This window comes from Ceratotherium simum, chromosome 7, assembly GCF_057802395.1.
Source record: "Ceratotherium simum simum isolate JZ-2026a chromosome 7, ASM5780239v1, whole genome shotgun sequence".
In the NCBI taxonomy this organism is placed as follows: domain Eukaryota; kingdom Metazoa; phylum Chordata; class Mammalia; order Perissodactyla; family Rhinocerotidae; genus Ceratotherium; species Ceratotherium simum.
In genome coordinates this window covers 75,992,214-76,004,329 of record NC_141906.1, presented here as the reverse complement: position 1 = coordinate 76,004,329, position 12,116 = coordinate 75,992,214, and the positions used below count along the sequence as shown (strand labels likewise).

The following is a 12,116-nucleotide window of genomic DNA, read 5'->3' as shown; positions in this document are numbered from 1 at the left end:
GAGGCCTCAAAAAGGAGAGATTGAACTTTCTAAAAATAAGGGACTGAGGGCTTGAATTGTTCATTGAAAAAATAAAAGATATAAGGCCTCTGAGTTTGTGAAACAGGTATTATCATTTATACATTAAAGAAACTTGAGAAGTTTTAGCTGAAGAAGAGAATATTTATGATGTTATGATAGCTTTTGTTTTTTTTCAAATATAATGTATTAGTCTTATTCTGTGTGGCTCTGGAAAGCAAGACAATTAAAAAAAAACTGTTGGCTGCATGAGAACAGATATTTACGTAAGAACAGATATTTACTACTAAATCCCAGCACATGAATTGTGCTCAATACATTTTTCAATAAATGATTGAATGCATGCATGACAAATGAAAATCAATGGGTGAAACTGACAGGGAGGCAGATTTTTGACTCAGCTTATCCTTCTAATAATTTGAGTTATCTAAATTTGAGAATGCAAAATTTAATGGACTACCCTTGAAAGGCAGTGAAATTCTCTATCACTAGGCATGAAACAGGAGTTAAAGGACCATTTTCAGGGATGTGATAAGATTTATTCATTAGATAATTGTTAGACCACATAACCTCTGAGATCTCGGAAAACTCAAGATACTCCAGTGCTATAACTCTAAATCCAAGGGTCTCTATACATAGACTTGGGAGAAGTATAAATAAAATTCATGATCTCAGAGAAATCTTCAAGAGGCATGTGTTCAATGGCATGTTTATTAAACAAATGCTCACGACAGATTTTCACAACAGCAACAAATGTTATTTCACTCCCTCAAATCTCACTTACTAAGAAAAAAACGACAATGACAAGGTTGATGGATTTGAATTATTTTTTCATGTTTCTTGGGGGTAAAACCAGTCTCCTCAGTTGTTTTCCTCACTTTCATTTTCTTGATCATCATCGGGTTTCATTTTCTTCACCTCTTCTCTGGCTAAGTGTCCCCGGAAGGCTGCCTGGATTTTGAGAGCAGCATTCTCCTCTTTTTCCTTATCTTCTTCAGAAGATTCCTTCATGGAAAAGAGAAAAGTAAGAGACTTCTTGATGCCATAAAAGTAAGTGCATAAATTTAATCAATTTAGGGATGCAACAATCGAGATCTGTTGCTTCCTGAGGGAATTTTATATATTGTCATGTTGTATGTGTACCAAATGATGAATGCCAAAATAGCAGGCATTTTGTTTTGTCACTCTTTAATATGTCTCTGCAATAAAAGGTCATTGCCAACTTTTACCCCCCAAAAGAGCTCCTATTTAACAGTTTCCTATTTAACAGTAACGTTTTGGGGGGGAAAACATAGTAAAAATTTCAAGAATAGTAAATGTGCTGTTTCAAAATAATCATGATTACATAAAATGGATTAAAGTGTTAACTTCTTAATTTCTCAATGATTAGCTAATCAAAACCATACTCCTAAAGTAGAGTACCAAAGAGAAATCCATGCAGTATGATAATGTCAGTTTTAACACGGTTGGTTGAACTTTTGCATTCTTTTTTTTTTTTAACTTAGATATAATTTAGACAGTGAAATGCACAGATCTTCAGTGTATAATTCAATACATATATAGCTTTTAATATATCTTTTTAAATTATAAAAGTGATACATACACATTTAAAAACTTAAATATCACTGGTAGTGAAGTTTTCTCCCACTTCCCAAATCCTACTCCCAAGAGGTAACCATTATTATGGGTTGAGTATATATAGCCTTCCAAAATTTTTCCATATACAAAGTATTCATATGGGTATATATATGCCTTTTTATTTTAAAAATGAAATCACGGTAATCACAATGTTCTGCAACTACTTTTTCTGTGTAACAATATATCTTGGTTACCTTCTTCTATGTTATTATTCAGTATATAACTATGCCCATTATTATTATTTTTTTTTTATAACACCATTGCATTTCATTGTACTGATGTACTTTATTTACTGAGTCTCCTATTGATGGACCTTTGGGTTGTTCACCCCCGTCCCCTATAAACAGTGAGGCAAATCTAGCTCTTAAAACTTTTAAATGCAAACAGAATGGTATAAAATCCTCTGAGAAGAGAACAGTTTGGTGGTTACCAGGGGGAAGGGAGTTGGGGCGTGGACACAAGGGGTGAAGGGGCGCATTTATAAGGTGAGTGACAAATAACGTACAACTGGAATCTCACAATGTTATAAACTATTATGACATCAATAAAAAAAAATCCTCTGAGATGTTGCTCCAATATGGGCAAATGAATTACGCGGAAGTTGGAAATCAATGAGATCTCAACTCGAACTCATGAAAACCTATGTAAGGGCATCTATTAAAGATGTAAGAAAATGACACTCCCTTTCCCTGACCTCCCATTGCACCTTAGGCCAACGTTAGGCTGATTGAGTTGTATTGATATAATTCTGGAATAATTTGTAAAGGTTATAGGGATAAGTTATGCCCCACTGGGTAGGAATTAAGGTATTCCTTGAGGAGGATGTCCATTTTGGGTGTCAATTATTGGGTAACTAACTGGGACATTAAGACATGAAAAGGAACTCAGAAGTTTGGCCTTGAACGTTGTAGAGAGTGAGTTCTTTCTCACTAGGCTTGGTCCTCTTGAGTCTGGACTATGAAGAATATAAACAGTGATATGCTGGTAAATGTTTAAAAACTGGCTTTCCAGAAAAAAAAAAAGGCCTGATTTTTAGTATTTGCTATGGTCTTAATACTTTTATTCTGGCTCATTTCAAGCTACCAAAGTGCCATTACTGAATATGGGGTTGTGCAGAGATGTGCACAATCGTCTCGAGATCTGGCTCTAACACACCACTAAATATAGGTGTCTTTGAGGGTGGACTCTTCCCAAGTCTTTTTGCTTAGATGTAGACTGTCAGGCAGGAAGTCATTTTTGTAGAGGGAAATGCAGGGAAGGTGAGTAAGACACACATGTAAAGCCATTTTATTTGGTTGTATGTAATTCCCTGTGAACTTCCTTTTGTTATCCTTGAAACTTTGCCACTGTGTGGTGGTGACAGCATCAATTAGTGAAAAATTCCCAAAGTGGAAGGTGAATCTGAAGGATCAAGACTGGGGCTGTGAACTCTGTCTGTTCTTCCCCTTGGGGAGATTTTTCCATCCATTGACAATATTGGAAAATAAGATTTTATTTTTAATGGGAAGAATGAGTTTTCCTTTATTTATTTATTTATTTTTTTGTGAGGAAGATTGGCCCTGAGCTAACATCTCCAATCCTCCTCTTTTTTGCTGAGGAAGACTGGCCCTGGGCTAATATCCACGCCCACCTTCCTCCACTTTATATGGCACGCCACCACAGCATGGCCTGACAAGCCGTGTGTCGGTGTGCGCCCGGGGTTCCCAACCCGCGAACCCTGGGCGGCTGCAGTGCAGCGCGCGCACTTAACCGCTTGCGCCACTGGGCCGGCCCCTGAGTTTTCCTTTATAAGAGGCATTGCTAAAAATGATCCACCAGTTAGTTCATCACTGATGCTAGTTATCTAGAAAGCAAAATCATAATTTTAGCAATATGGATAACAGACTAGATTCACATTTGGAGGACAATTTTAAATTGAGTGATATCATTCTTTGTAGGAATCCAATAGTACATGGAAACTATAACTTACTAAGGCTGTGACTGGAGTCTCCTCTTTCACAGATGTCTGAGACTTTTCTTTGTCAGGCTCACATTTCTCAGGTGGTTCTTGCTCCTGGAGAGAGGGGAGAGGGCCAAATAGGCAATGTTTCCAAAATAGTAAAATCTTGGATCAAACTGCTTAAAGGTAACTAAATACTACTTTAAGTTATTGAGAAGTAGTGGGAATTAAATAATACTGATTTTTTAACAAGGAAAATAGATTGGAAAAAGAAGAAATAAATGAAAACTCTCAAGGAAATATGCATAAACAAATATTAAAGAGCAAAGAATTGATAAAAAATGATCTTTTGCTTTTGGAATGTGTGTGACATTGTTTGATATTAAAAACAAACCATTGTCCTATAGTAAAAGTTGATAAGGTGCTGTAAAGAATCCTGGAAAAAGTATAAAAAAGAGGTGCCAATAGCTTCTAAAATAGGAACAAAATAAATGCCATTGTATTCTATAGTATGATGTCAAGTTGATTTTTTAATGAAGTTTGTAGATTAAAAACTAAGTCCAACTTACTTCAAGTTTTGCTGTGGGGAACAATTTAAATAGAAAAAGGGAAACTAGCTCTGCCCATTTTGACATGGTTATTGAAATCTTCCTCCAAAACAGAGGCATTGCTAATTCACAACCTATGGAAAGAGCTTCTTTAATCCATAAAACAGAAATTTAAGGACATATAAGCTAATCAAATAAAGCCTTCAGAATTCAAAAGAAAAGAAAAAAATCCTGAAATTGCTATGTGACACAAGGATTTAAAAATATTCAACATTATTCTCTTGATTTCAATAAAACATGAACACAGAGAATGCAGTTAAATGGAAATAAACAGAACACCCTCATATCTGGCAGATATAAATGGATGGAACTTCACTTTTGAACTTATGGAATAAGTGACAGATATTTTCCCAGGAAATTCCCCAAATCTGTTGTGGAACACCAGCAAAACTTGAACATTGTTAATTCCTTTTAATTCTAATATCTGCTGGTGCTTTGTGGCTAATGTGTTATCTCAGTTGTTTAGAGTAGTGTTTCTCAGACTTTAATGTACCTAGGCATTACTTTGAGGATCTTGTTAAAATCCAACTTCTGATTTGTAGACCTAGGGTAGGGCCTGCGACTGAATTTCCACCAAGCTTCCAGTTGATGCCAATGATGCTAGATCCCACATAGCCTTTCCCAGTGTTCCTCATCTGGACCACAGAGCACAGAATGTTCTGAGTGACTATTTTCTCAACTCTCCCAAGGATGGTACATAACTAGAATCATTCTAGATACAAAGGAGAGACATTGATTTCTTACATGCAACGGGTGCGTTCAGCTTAGGGTTTAATTATTTTGAGGAACCTTGGTTGAGAAAGGCTAATTCTGAGAATGCTGCTAAAAAGAAGATAGGTTCAGTCTCTAAACAGATTAGTTTTACAGAGAAAACTCTATACAATTACCATCTTGAATTCTTTTTTTTTTTTAAAGATTTTTATTTATTTTATTTTTTTCCCCCCAAAGCCCCAGTAGATAGTTGTATGTCATAGCTGCACATCCTTGTAGTTGCTGTATGTGGGACGCGGCCTCAGCATGGCCGGAGAAGTGGTGCGTCGGTGCGCGCCCGGGATACGAACCCGGGCCACCAGCAGCGGAGCGCGCGCACTTAACCACTAAGCCACGGGCCGGCCCACCATCTTGAATTCTAATCAGTCTTTTGTGAGATGTCAATGATAATGAATAATTGGACGAATAGTATTTGATTTTATGAAATATCCTTCATTAATTCAACAAATATTATTGAGTATCTGCTATTGCTAAGCACTGTGATACTCAATAAAATTTGAAGAACAAATGAGAGTAATTATTCTATAACTTTCAAGTACATTCTTCCCGTTGATCGTCTTTAAATTTAAGCTAAGTATCTGTACATGATTCAGATACGTTATGATTCTGGAGAGATCCCAATAATCTGTGTTTTGGTGACAGGAAGAAGAAATAACCAAATCTAATAGCTTCACAGGACCATACCTGGAATACATGGTTGTTATAGAAGCGGTCATCTACTTTACTCCCCCATTCTGCTGGATCAAAGTTGGTTTCTAAATAATAAAAATATAATAATTGCAGAGTCATTTTGAATTCATTAAAGTAAATCTAAAATAGTAACACAAAACAAGTTTTCTTTTTCAAATCACAGGTTCTGTACCGCCAGTTGAAAATGTTATTGATGTTGTACGTAGCCTAGTGCTGCAGAGATAACTGATGTTCAACAAACAGATGATGACAAATTAAACACTAGATGAGCCCTTGAGGATATTTAGAAAGGCAGTAAAAAAATATAATTGCTGCCTTCATAGAATTTATAATAAAATGGGAGAGAGAGAAACAAATGCCAATACTTAAATATAAGTATAGAAACTTATAAACATGTATTAGTAAACACAGGAAAACGTACAAAAATAAATGCTAAATAGTAAGGAAGTTTGGAAAGCAGAAGGAAGGGAGAGGTTTTTTAAAAATGAGGCTTATTATACAGTCGTTGACATAGACAGGAAGAAGCATTTAAACAGAATTTTTCTTTAACTTTTCATTATGAAGAATTTCAAACTTAGAAAGTAGAGAGAATAATATAACAAATTTCCGTGTGCACATTACTCAGATTCAACAGTTATAAACTTATGATTTATCTTATTTTAGCTCTAGTTCCACTCACTTTCCTTCCTTTACTTCTGACTATTTTCAAGACAATCCCAGGCATCCTATTATTTTATCTATAAATATTTATTTCAGTATTCATCACTAAGATATAAAGCCACAATATCATTATCACACCTAAAAACACTAACAATAATTGCTTAGTATAATCAACTATCTAAATTTCCCCCACTGTCTAATATAGTATTTATTTATTTTTTTACTCTTGGTCTGTTTAAATCAGGACCTAAATAATGGGCATACACAGCCTTTTGTTATGTTTCTCTGCCTTTGAATTTCCTGTAGACTGCTACTTAGATCTATAGGTTTGATCTGATTCAGGTTTGATTTTTTTTTTGGCAAGAACACATTAAAGGTAGTGCAGTGTATTTCTGTCAGGAGATACATAATATCCGGTTGTCTCTCTTTTTATAATTTTTATGGGCCGATTGATGATGATTGTTTAGTTTCTTTAGGGGTTGCAAAATGGCAATGTTCTAATTTGATCATTACTTCTTCATTTCTGGAGTACTCAATAAAGAAAAACTTTCCCTCATCAACTATTTGGTTACCCTGAAATACAGTTCTTACAGAAAAGACATGTTAAAGGTTTGATCTTTCCCATTATTTACCAATTTTCAAAATAACCATTTGGTTCCTTAGCGTCCTCTCAAGTTCTTTTTGTGCTGAGGAAGATTTGCCCTTAGCTAACATCTGTTGCCAGTCTTTATTTTGTATGTGAGCCGCTGTCACAGCATGGCCACTGATACACGAGTGGTGTAGGTCTGCGCCTGGGAACCAAACCTGGGCCACTGAAGCGGAGTGCGCCGAACTTAACCACTAAGCCACTGGGGCTAGCCCTGTTTTTGTTTTTTTTTTAAATCATTTTGAACTCATGAGTATTTAACAAATTGGATGCATTTCAATTCATGGCATTTATTATTCTTACTGATGCTCTAATTGTCCAAAATTGTCCAGTAGGAGCTTTTTCGGGTGTTCAGATGCTCCTGAGTCCTTTGGAAACAACTCCAGTAATATTTAATAGTTTCCTTATTTTCTGGGATGGCAAGATGTTCAGGCTCCTCTTGCATATTTCCTGCCCAGGTCATGGAATTAGCGAGTTCTCCAAGAAGCTCTGGTTCCTGGGAAAAGGTGGTTAGAGGCCACAGTCTAGGGCTAGGTGTTCACTGGTACCGGGTTGGTCATTATTTTGAGGGCTTTTAAAAAATGTGTAGAGCTAGAAAATACTTTTCATTTTTTAAAGAGAAAATATATCATGAGGACACACTGATATTTTCCAATTTGAATTTAGGATTACAGGATTTTATTAACTTCTTTCATTTTTGTATTTGTATGTTATTTTTCTTACATTAAAAATCTTATTCCTAATGACAGTAGGATAGTTAGTTATTTGCTATGTCCTACAATATATAAAAAATAATTTCAAAATAACTATACGATACTATTATTAACAATGACTACTGAAAACAATTTAAGAATTTTTTTTACTTCATTTTGTTTTCAGGCTATGTCCACCAGTGATATACAGTCAAATTACTGTGTTATGAAGTCACTTCAAATAATCCCTTTCTGTGTAGTTATGCTACCCATTCAATACTAGAGGGTTCATTTGTTTCACTTTCCTTCTAAATTTTAGAAATCACTTAATTTTTAAATTTAATTCCATTTTATAACTATGTTAAGCATTTATGATTTTGAATTCAGGATATATTCAGAGAAGTCTAGCTTCTATCCCATTCCCTCCACTCTGTTCCTTCTCCCCCTAGAGGTAAATGTAAAATTTTTAAAGATTTATTCTTCCATTTAAAAAATATAAATGGACAGTTATGTATTCATATCAATACCCCTTTGTTAGATAATTGGTAGCATACTAAACACACTTTTTTCCACCTTAGTTTTTTCACTTAATATATCCTGAAGATCACTCCATAGCATCATATAGAGATCTTCCTCCTCATTCTTTCTTTACAGCTGCATATCATTCCATTATGTGGATGTACTCTAGTTTATTCAAAAAATCCCCTATGATGGATATTTGGGTTGTTGCCTCAAATAACGATGCAATGAAAAGTGAAGAAGTGGAACTTCTGGGTCAAAGGTTAAATACATATATAATTTTGGCAGATATTGCCAAGTTCCCTTTCTTGGGGTTGTATCATTTTGTGCCTCCTCCAGCAACCTTCATGAGTGCTTATTTCTTCTCTAGCCTTGCCTAAAATAAATTTGCAAATTTTTGGCTTTTTGCCAATCTGATGGGGGAGGATGGTGGTGGTGGGTGGTGGTATCTCAGTGTGGTTTTGATATGGTCTTCTGTTACTATGGGTTAGTTTGAGTATGCTTTCATATGTTAAGTGCCATTTGAATTTACTTTTGTGTGAATTGTTTGCTCATATCTCTTGCCCATTTTTTATATAGGGTTGTTGATTTTTTCTTCACTGTTGTTACAAGCTCTTTATTTATTAGGTTTATTAACCAGTTGTGATATAAATTGCAAATATTTTTTCTCAGTTTGTTATTTGTAGCTTTATTTTCCCTATGGTGATTTTTGCCATGTGAAAGTTTACTTTTATGTGGTCAATTTTATCAATCTTTTCCCTAATTGCTTGTGGACTTTTAAAACAATTATAGCAACTTAGCCAAAATTTTTTCCTCTTTTATGTTATAGAGAAACTCATCCATGTTTTCTTCTAGCATTTGTATAATTTCATTTAAAAAACATTTAAATCTCCAATCAATTGGGAACTTATCCTAGTGTATGATGTAAGGAACAGACCCAATTTTGTCTTTTTCCATCTTTACCCTAACATCATTTAATAAAAAGCCCACTTTTTCCCTACTGATTTGAGATGCCACCTTTATCATATACTAACACATTTCCTGTTACAAAAACCAAAATTAAGACTGGTAATTACCTATGAAGAATGCTGGCAAGGAAATTCTCATATTGTGTGAGAAACTGGGCTAGAGGACTTTTTTCTTCCCTTTTGGAGAGACTAAATTCTGATACTTGTATCAGTTAGATAATTCACCTTTGGTTTACATGAGTGGAAATGGGTGTGATGCTTAAAATTTTTTCAAATAGTTTTACCCATTTTTTATCAGTTAGAGAGCTAGTATTCTGAGACCATTAATCTGAATCACCAATTGCTTTAATTATCATGATCCAGTAACGACGATTCATATGTTTTTGTAATGGGATGTTTCTGAGGGCTAAAATTAAGTAAATGACTACAGATGTTTTACTGCATAAATTTGCAAAATTAATGTTATAATAACAAAATTAAATTAAGGTTCATTACAATTTACCTCTTACCCTAAAGGATTTCTCTTAATAGTTTTTTAGTGGCACTTAAGTTTCACATTGTACAACAAATATTCACACTGACTGAATCCGGAAAAGACCAGCAACATTCTGGAAATTGGCAGATTTTGAGCTTTGCCGGGGTAGGGCAAAGAAGGCAAGGGGGTGGAGCTGTGCAGTGTGTTTGGGAGTTGTTTCAATTCAAGCCTTACAGTAGGTTTCTTCCCTTTGTAAAATGATTTAAAATGGAATGTGGCTATTTTCAGTCACCTTTACCCCTCTGCTGGAATATTGTAATCAAAAGTAATGATGATAACAGCTTATACAAAATGGTTGTTCTAGTCAAGAATGGGTTTTTAGTAGATACTTATAGCTGTAATAATTCCAATTTTGACCATTGGGTCAGGTCTTGATAGCCATGAACCTTCAAGGTTGGAGATTTGGAAATTTTATTTATGAAAGTGAAGAAACTCTGCTTTGGCTCTCAACCAAAGAGTCACTGTTAGCATGAATCTTAGTCTCTGGGCAGGATGCGACCTTGGGAGTATAGAGAAAGAATATAAATTACCTTCCCAAGCTGGAAGTTCACTTTTCAAAGCAGTTTTTCTCTATGCCTTTATTGCAGAACAGTTTCATATCTCCCAGCGAATACCAATTTATTTAATCTAAGGAGTGTAGAATTATTTTTTACAACACTTATAATACTTTCAAGTAAGAAGAATCAAAATGTAAAGAAAACCACAAACTCTCCTCCTAGAAAGAACACACAGTCAACTGCCTGAGATACACAGAAGAGCCTGCTAGAAAATGAAGAGCTAGACTGGATGATCTCTTGAGGTCCCCTTCCACCCAGTGTGTCCATGAGGAATACAATGAGGAACATCTGGGTAATAAACTGGTAATTTTCAATAATGTGATTTAAGAGAACCTGTCAAAAAGTCACATGTTGTTTCAAATAGCAACAACTGTTATTTGAAGCTACCTGCCTCATAAAGGCTTTCTGTGGAATAGGAGTAGTCTTAAGCAAGTTTCACCATAACCAAACGCTTAGTCTCTTATTTTTTTTTTTAGAATGCCTATTTTTAAAAAGCTTACTCTCTCTTATCTCTAGAAGATTCTCAAAATATGCTGCTGCAAAAGCTGGTATATTGTCCGGTTGCTCCCTCAGAATCTCGCGTGTCAGCCCTTCAAGAAGATTTCCAAATCCTTGTGGAATTCGGTAGTTGGTGTTGGAGAATGGAATCGACATCTCCTTGGAAGGAACTGCCTATTGTGCCTAGAGATTCATTAAAGAGTACTGTCTTTAAGTTTGTCTGATTTTACTTAGATAATCACAACTATGACAACAATTATTTCTGAGACAAATTTTCTGAACTTCAATTCTTTGTTCCCCAACACAACCCAAGTCCATCCATTTCTTCCAAAGAGTTTTGAATTCTCCATTAGTTACAATATTACAAATATAGACCCATTTAATAGGCCAAATCATTTTCAAAACTTAGAAAAATCACAGATTTTTTCACTATAACACTAGTACTTTTTCTCTCTGTCCCTCTTCTTTCTGTCTTTAAAAGGTGAGGGTAATTTTTGTTATCCCACAGGAATTTAGAGAAAATAATTGTTAAAAATTCATCATAAATTGCCAAGAAGACCCTGTTTAGGGTCTAAAATTAAAAAAAAAATTGTTTTACTCCTGGTTCTAGAAATTAATTTGTTGAAGAAGTTTCACACTTAGTCTTTCCCTGAGCTTCCACTTCTGAAGCATGACCTATGATGCCTCAAAACACATCACACACTTTGGAAGGGGCAGCGGGGCTGCAGGCGGGAGGGCAGGGTCACGATTTTGCAATACCAGTCTCCAAAATTTTAGGATTCTTATATTTTCTGGTGTTGTCTTGACCAGGTCTTCTCTTCCTGTCTTGGAATACAAGGGCTGGATTAAGGATAGCTGCCAAGCAGCGGGTTGGGCTACTGCGTATGCAAACGACACTCAGGGACCTCGCCTGGTTGTACGTGAGGGTGTCAACGCCAAACACGGCTGGAAGCCGTGGTAGGGGTCGAGGTGGGGGGCTAGACGGGTTAATGAGGCCCAATCTGTGGAGGACTTCTTTTCTTTGTCGAAGGAACAGGAGATGAGGTATCGAATCATTCCAGGGTTGAGAAAAGGCCTGGTGAGACCCTGAACCAATCTAGGGGGCAGAGGGCGGTCAGAGGGGGAACACAGGCCTGGCGGGGGTGCGGCGCGTCGAGGATCTGGGATGTCAGACTCTCGGAGAATGGGCAGCCTCGCTGTCTGTCTGCCCTAGGGTTCCCGGAATGCGTCCGGGATTCCGAGAGAATACGAGAATACGAGAGAGAGAATACGAGAAGCGAAAGGAAAAGGCGAGGTCTCAGTTTTGGAGAGGAAGTGGGGTAAACCGCCTCACCTCTTGGTTCTCTGAGAGCTGGTGCCGATGGTTGCCGTTGTTTT

At 36.1% G+C, this 12,116-nt stretch overlaps 1 protein-coding gene across 1 annotated transcript; it reads right to left on the bottom strand.

The window, feature by feature from the left end:
• Positions 1–711: 711 nt before the first annotated feature.
• On the bottom strand, positions 712–12,099 carry SPA17 (sperm autoantigenic protein 17). The gene is made up of 5 exons (XM_087434057.1): positions 12,073–12,099; positions 10,742–10,922; positions 5,659–5,729; positions 3,626–3,709; positions 712–1,023 (listed from the first exon to the last, which is right to left on the bottom strand). The coding sequence occupies exons 2-5, from the start codon at positions 10,893–10,895 to the stop codon at positions 880–882; spliced, it is 453 nt and encodes a 150-aa protein (XP_087290183.1). The 5' UTR covers positions 10,896–10,922; positions 12,073–12,099; the 3' UTR covers positions 712–879.
• Positions 12,100–12,116: the final 17 nt, after the last annotated feature.

Excerpts from the sequence above, each read along its gene's own strand:
- SPA17 (XM_087434057.1), bottom strand. The coding sequence starts at position 10,895 with ATGTCGATTCCATTCTCCAACACCAACTACCGAATTCCACAAGGATTT. Across the intron at positions 5,730-10,741 it reads TCTTCTAGAGATAAGAGAGA|AAACCAACTTTGATCCAGCA; the intron begins GTAAGCTTTTTA and ends TTTATTATTTAG. Across the intron at positions 3,710-5,658 it reads ATAACAACCATGTATTCCAG|GAGCAAGAACCACCTGAGAA; the intron begins GTATGGTCCTGT and ends CCCTCTCTCCAG.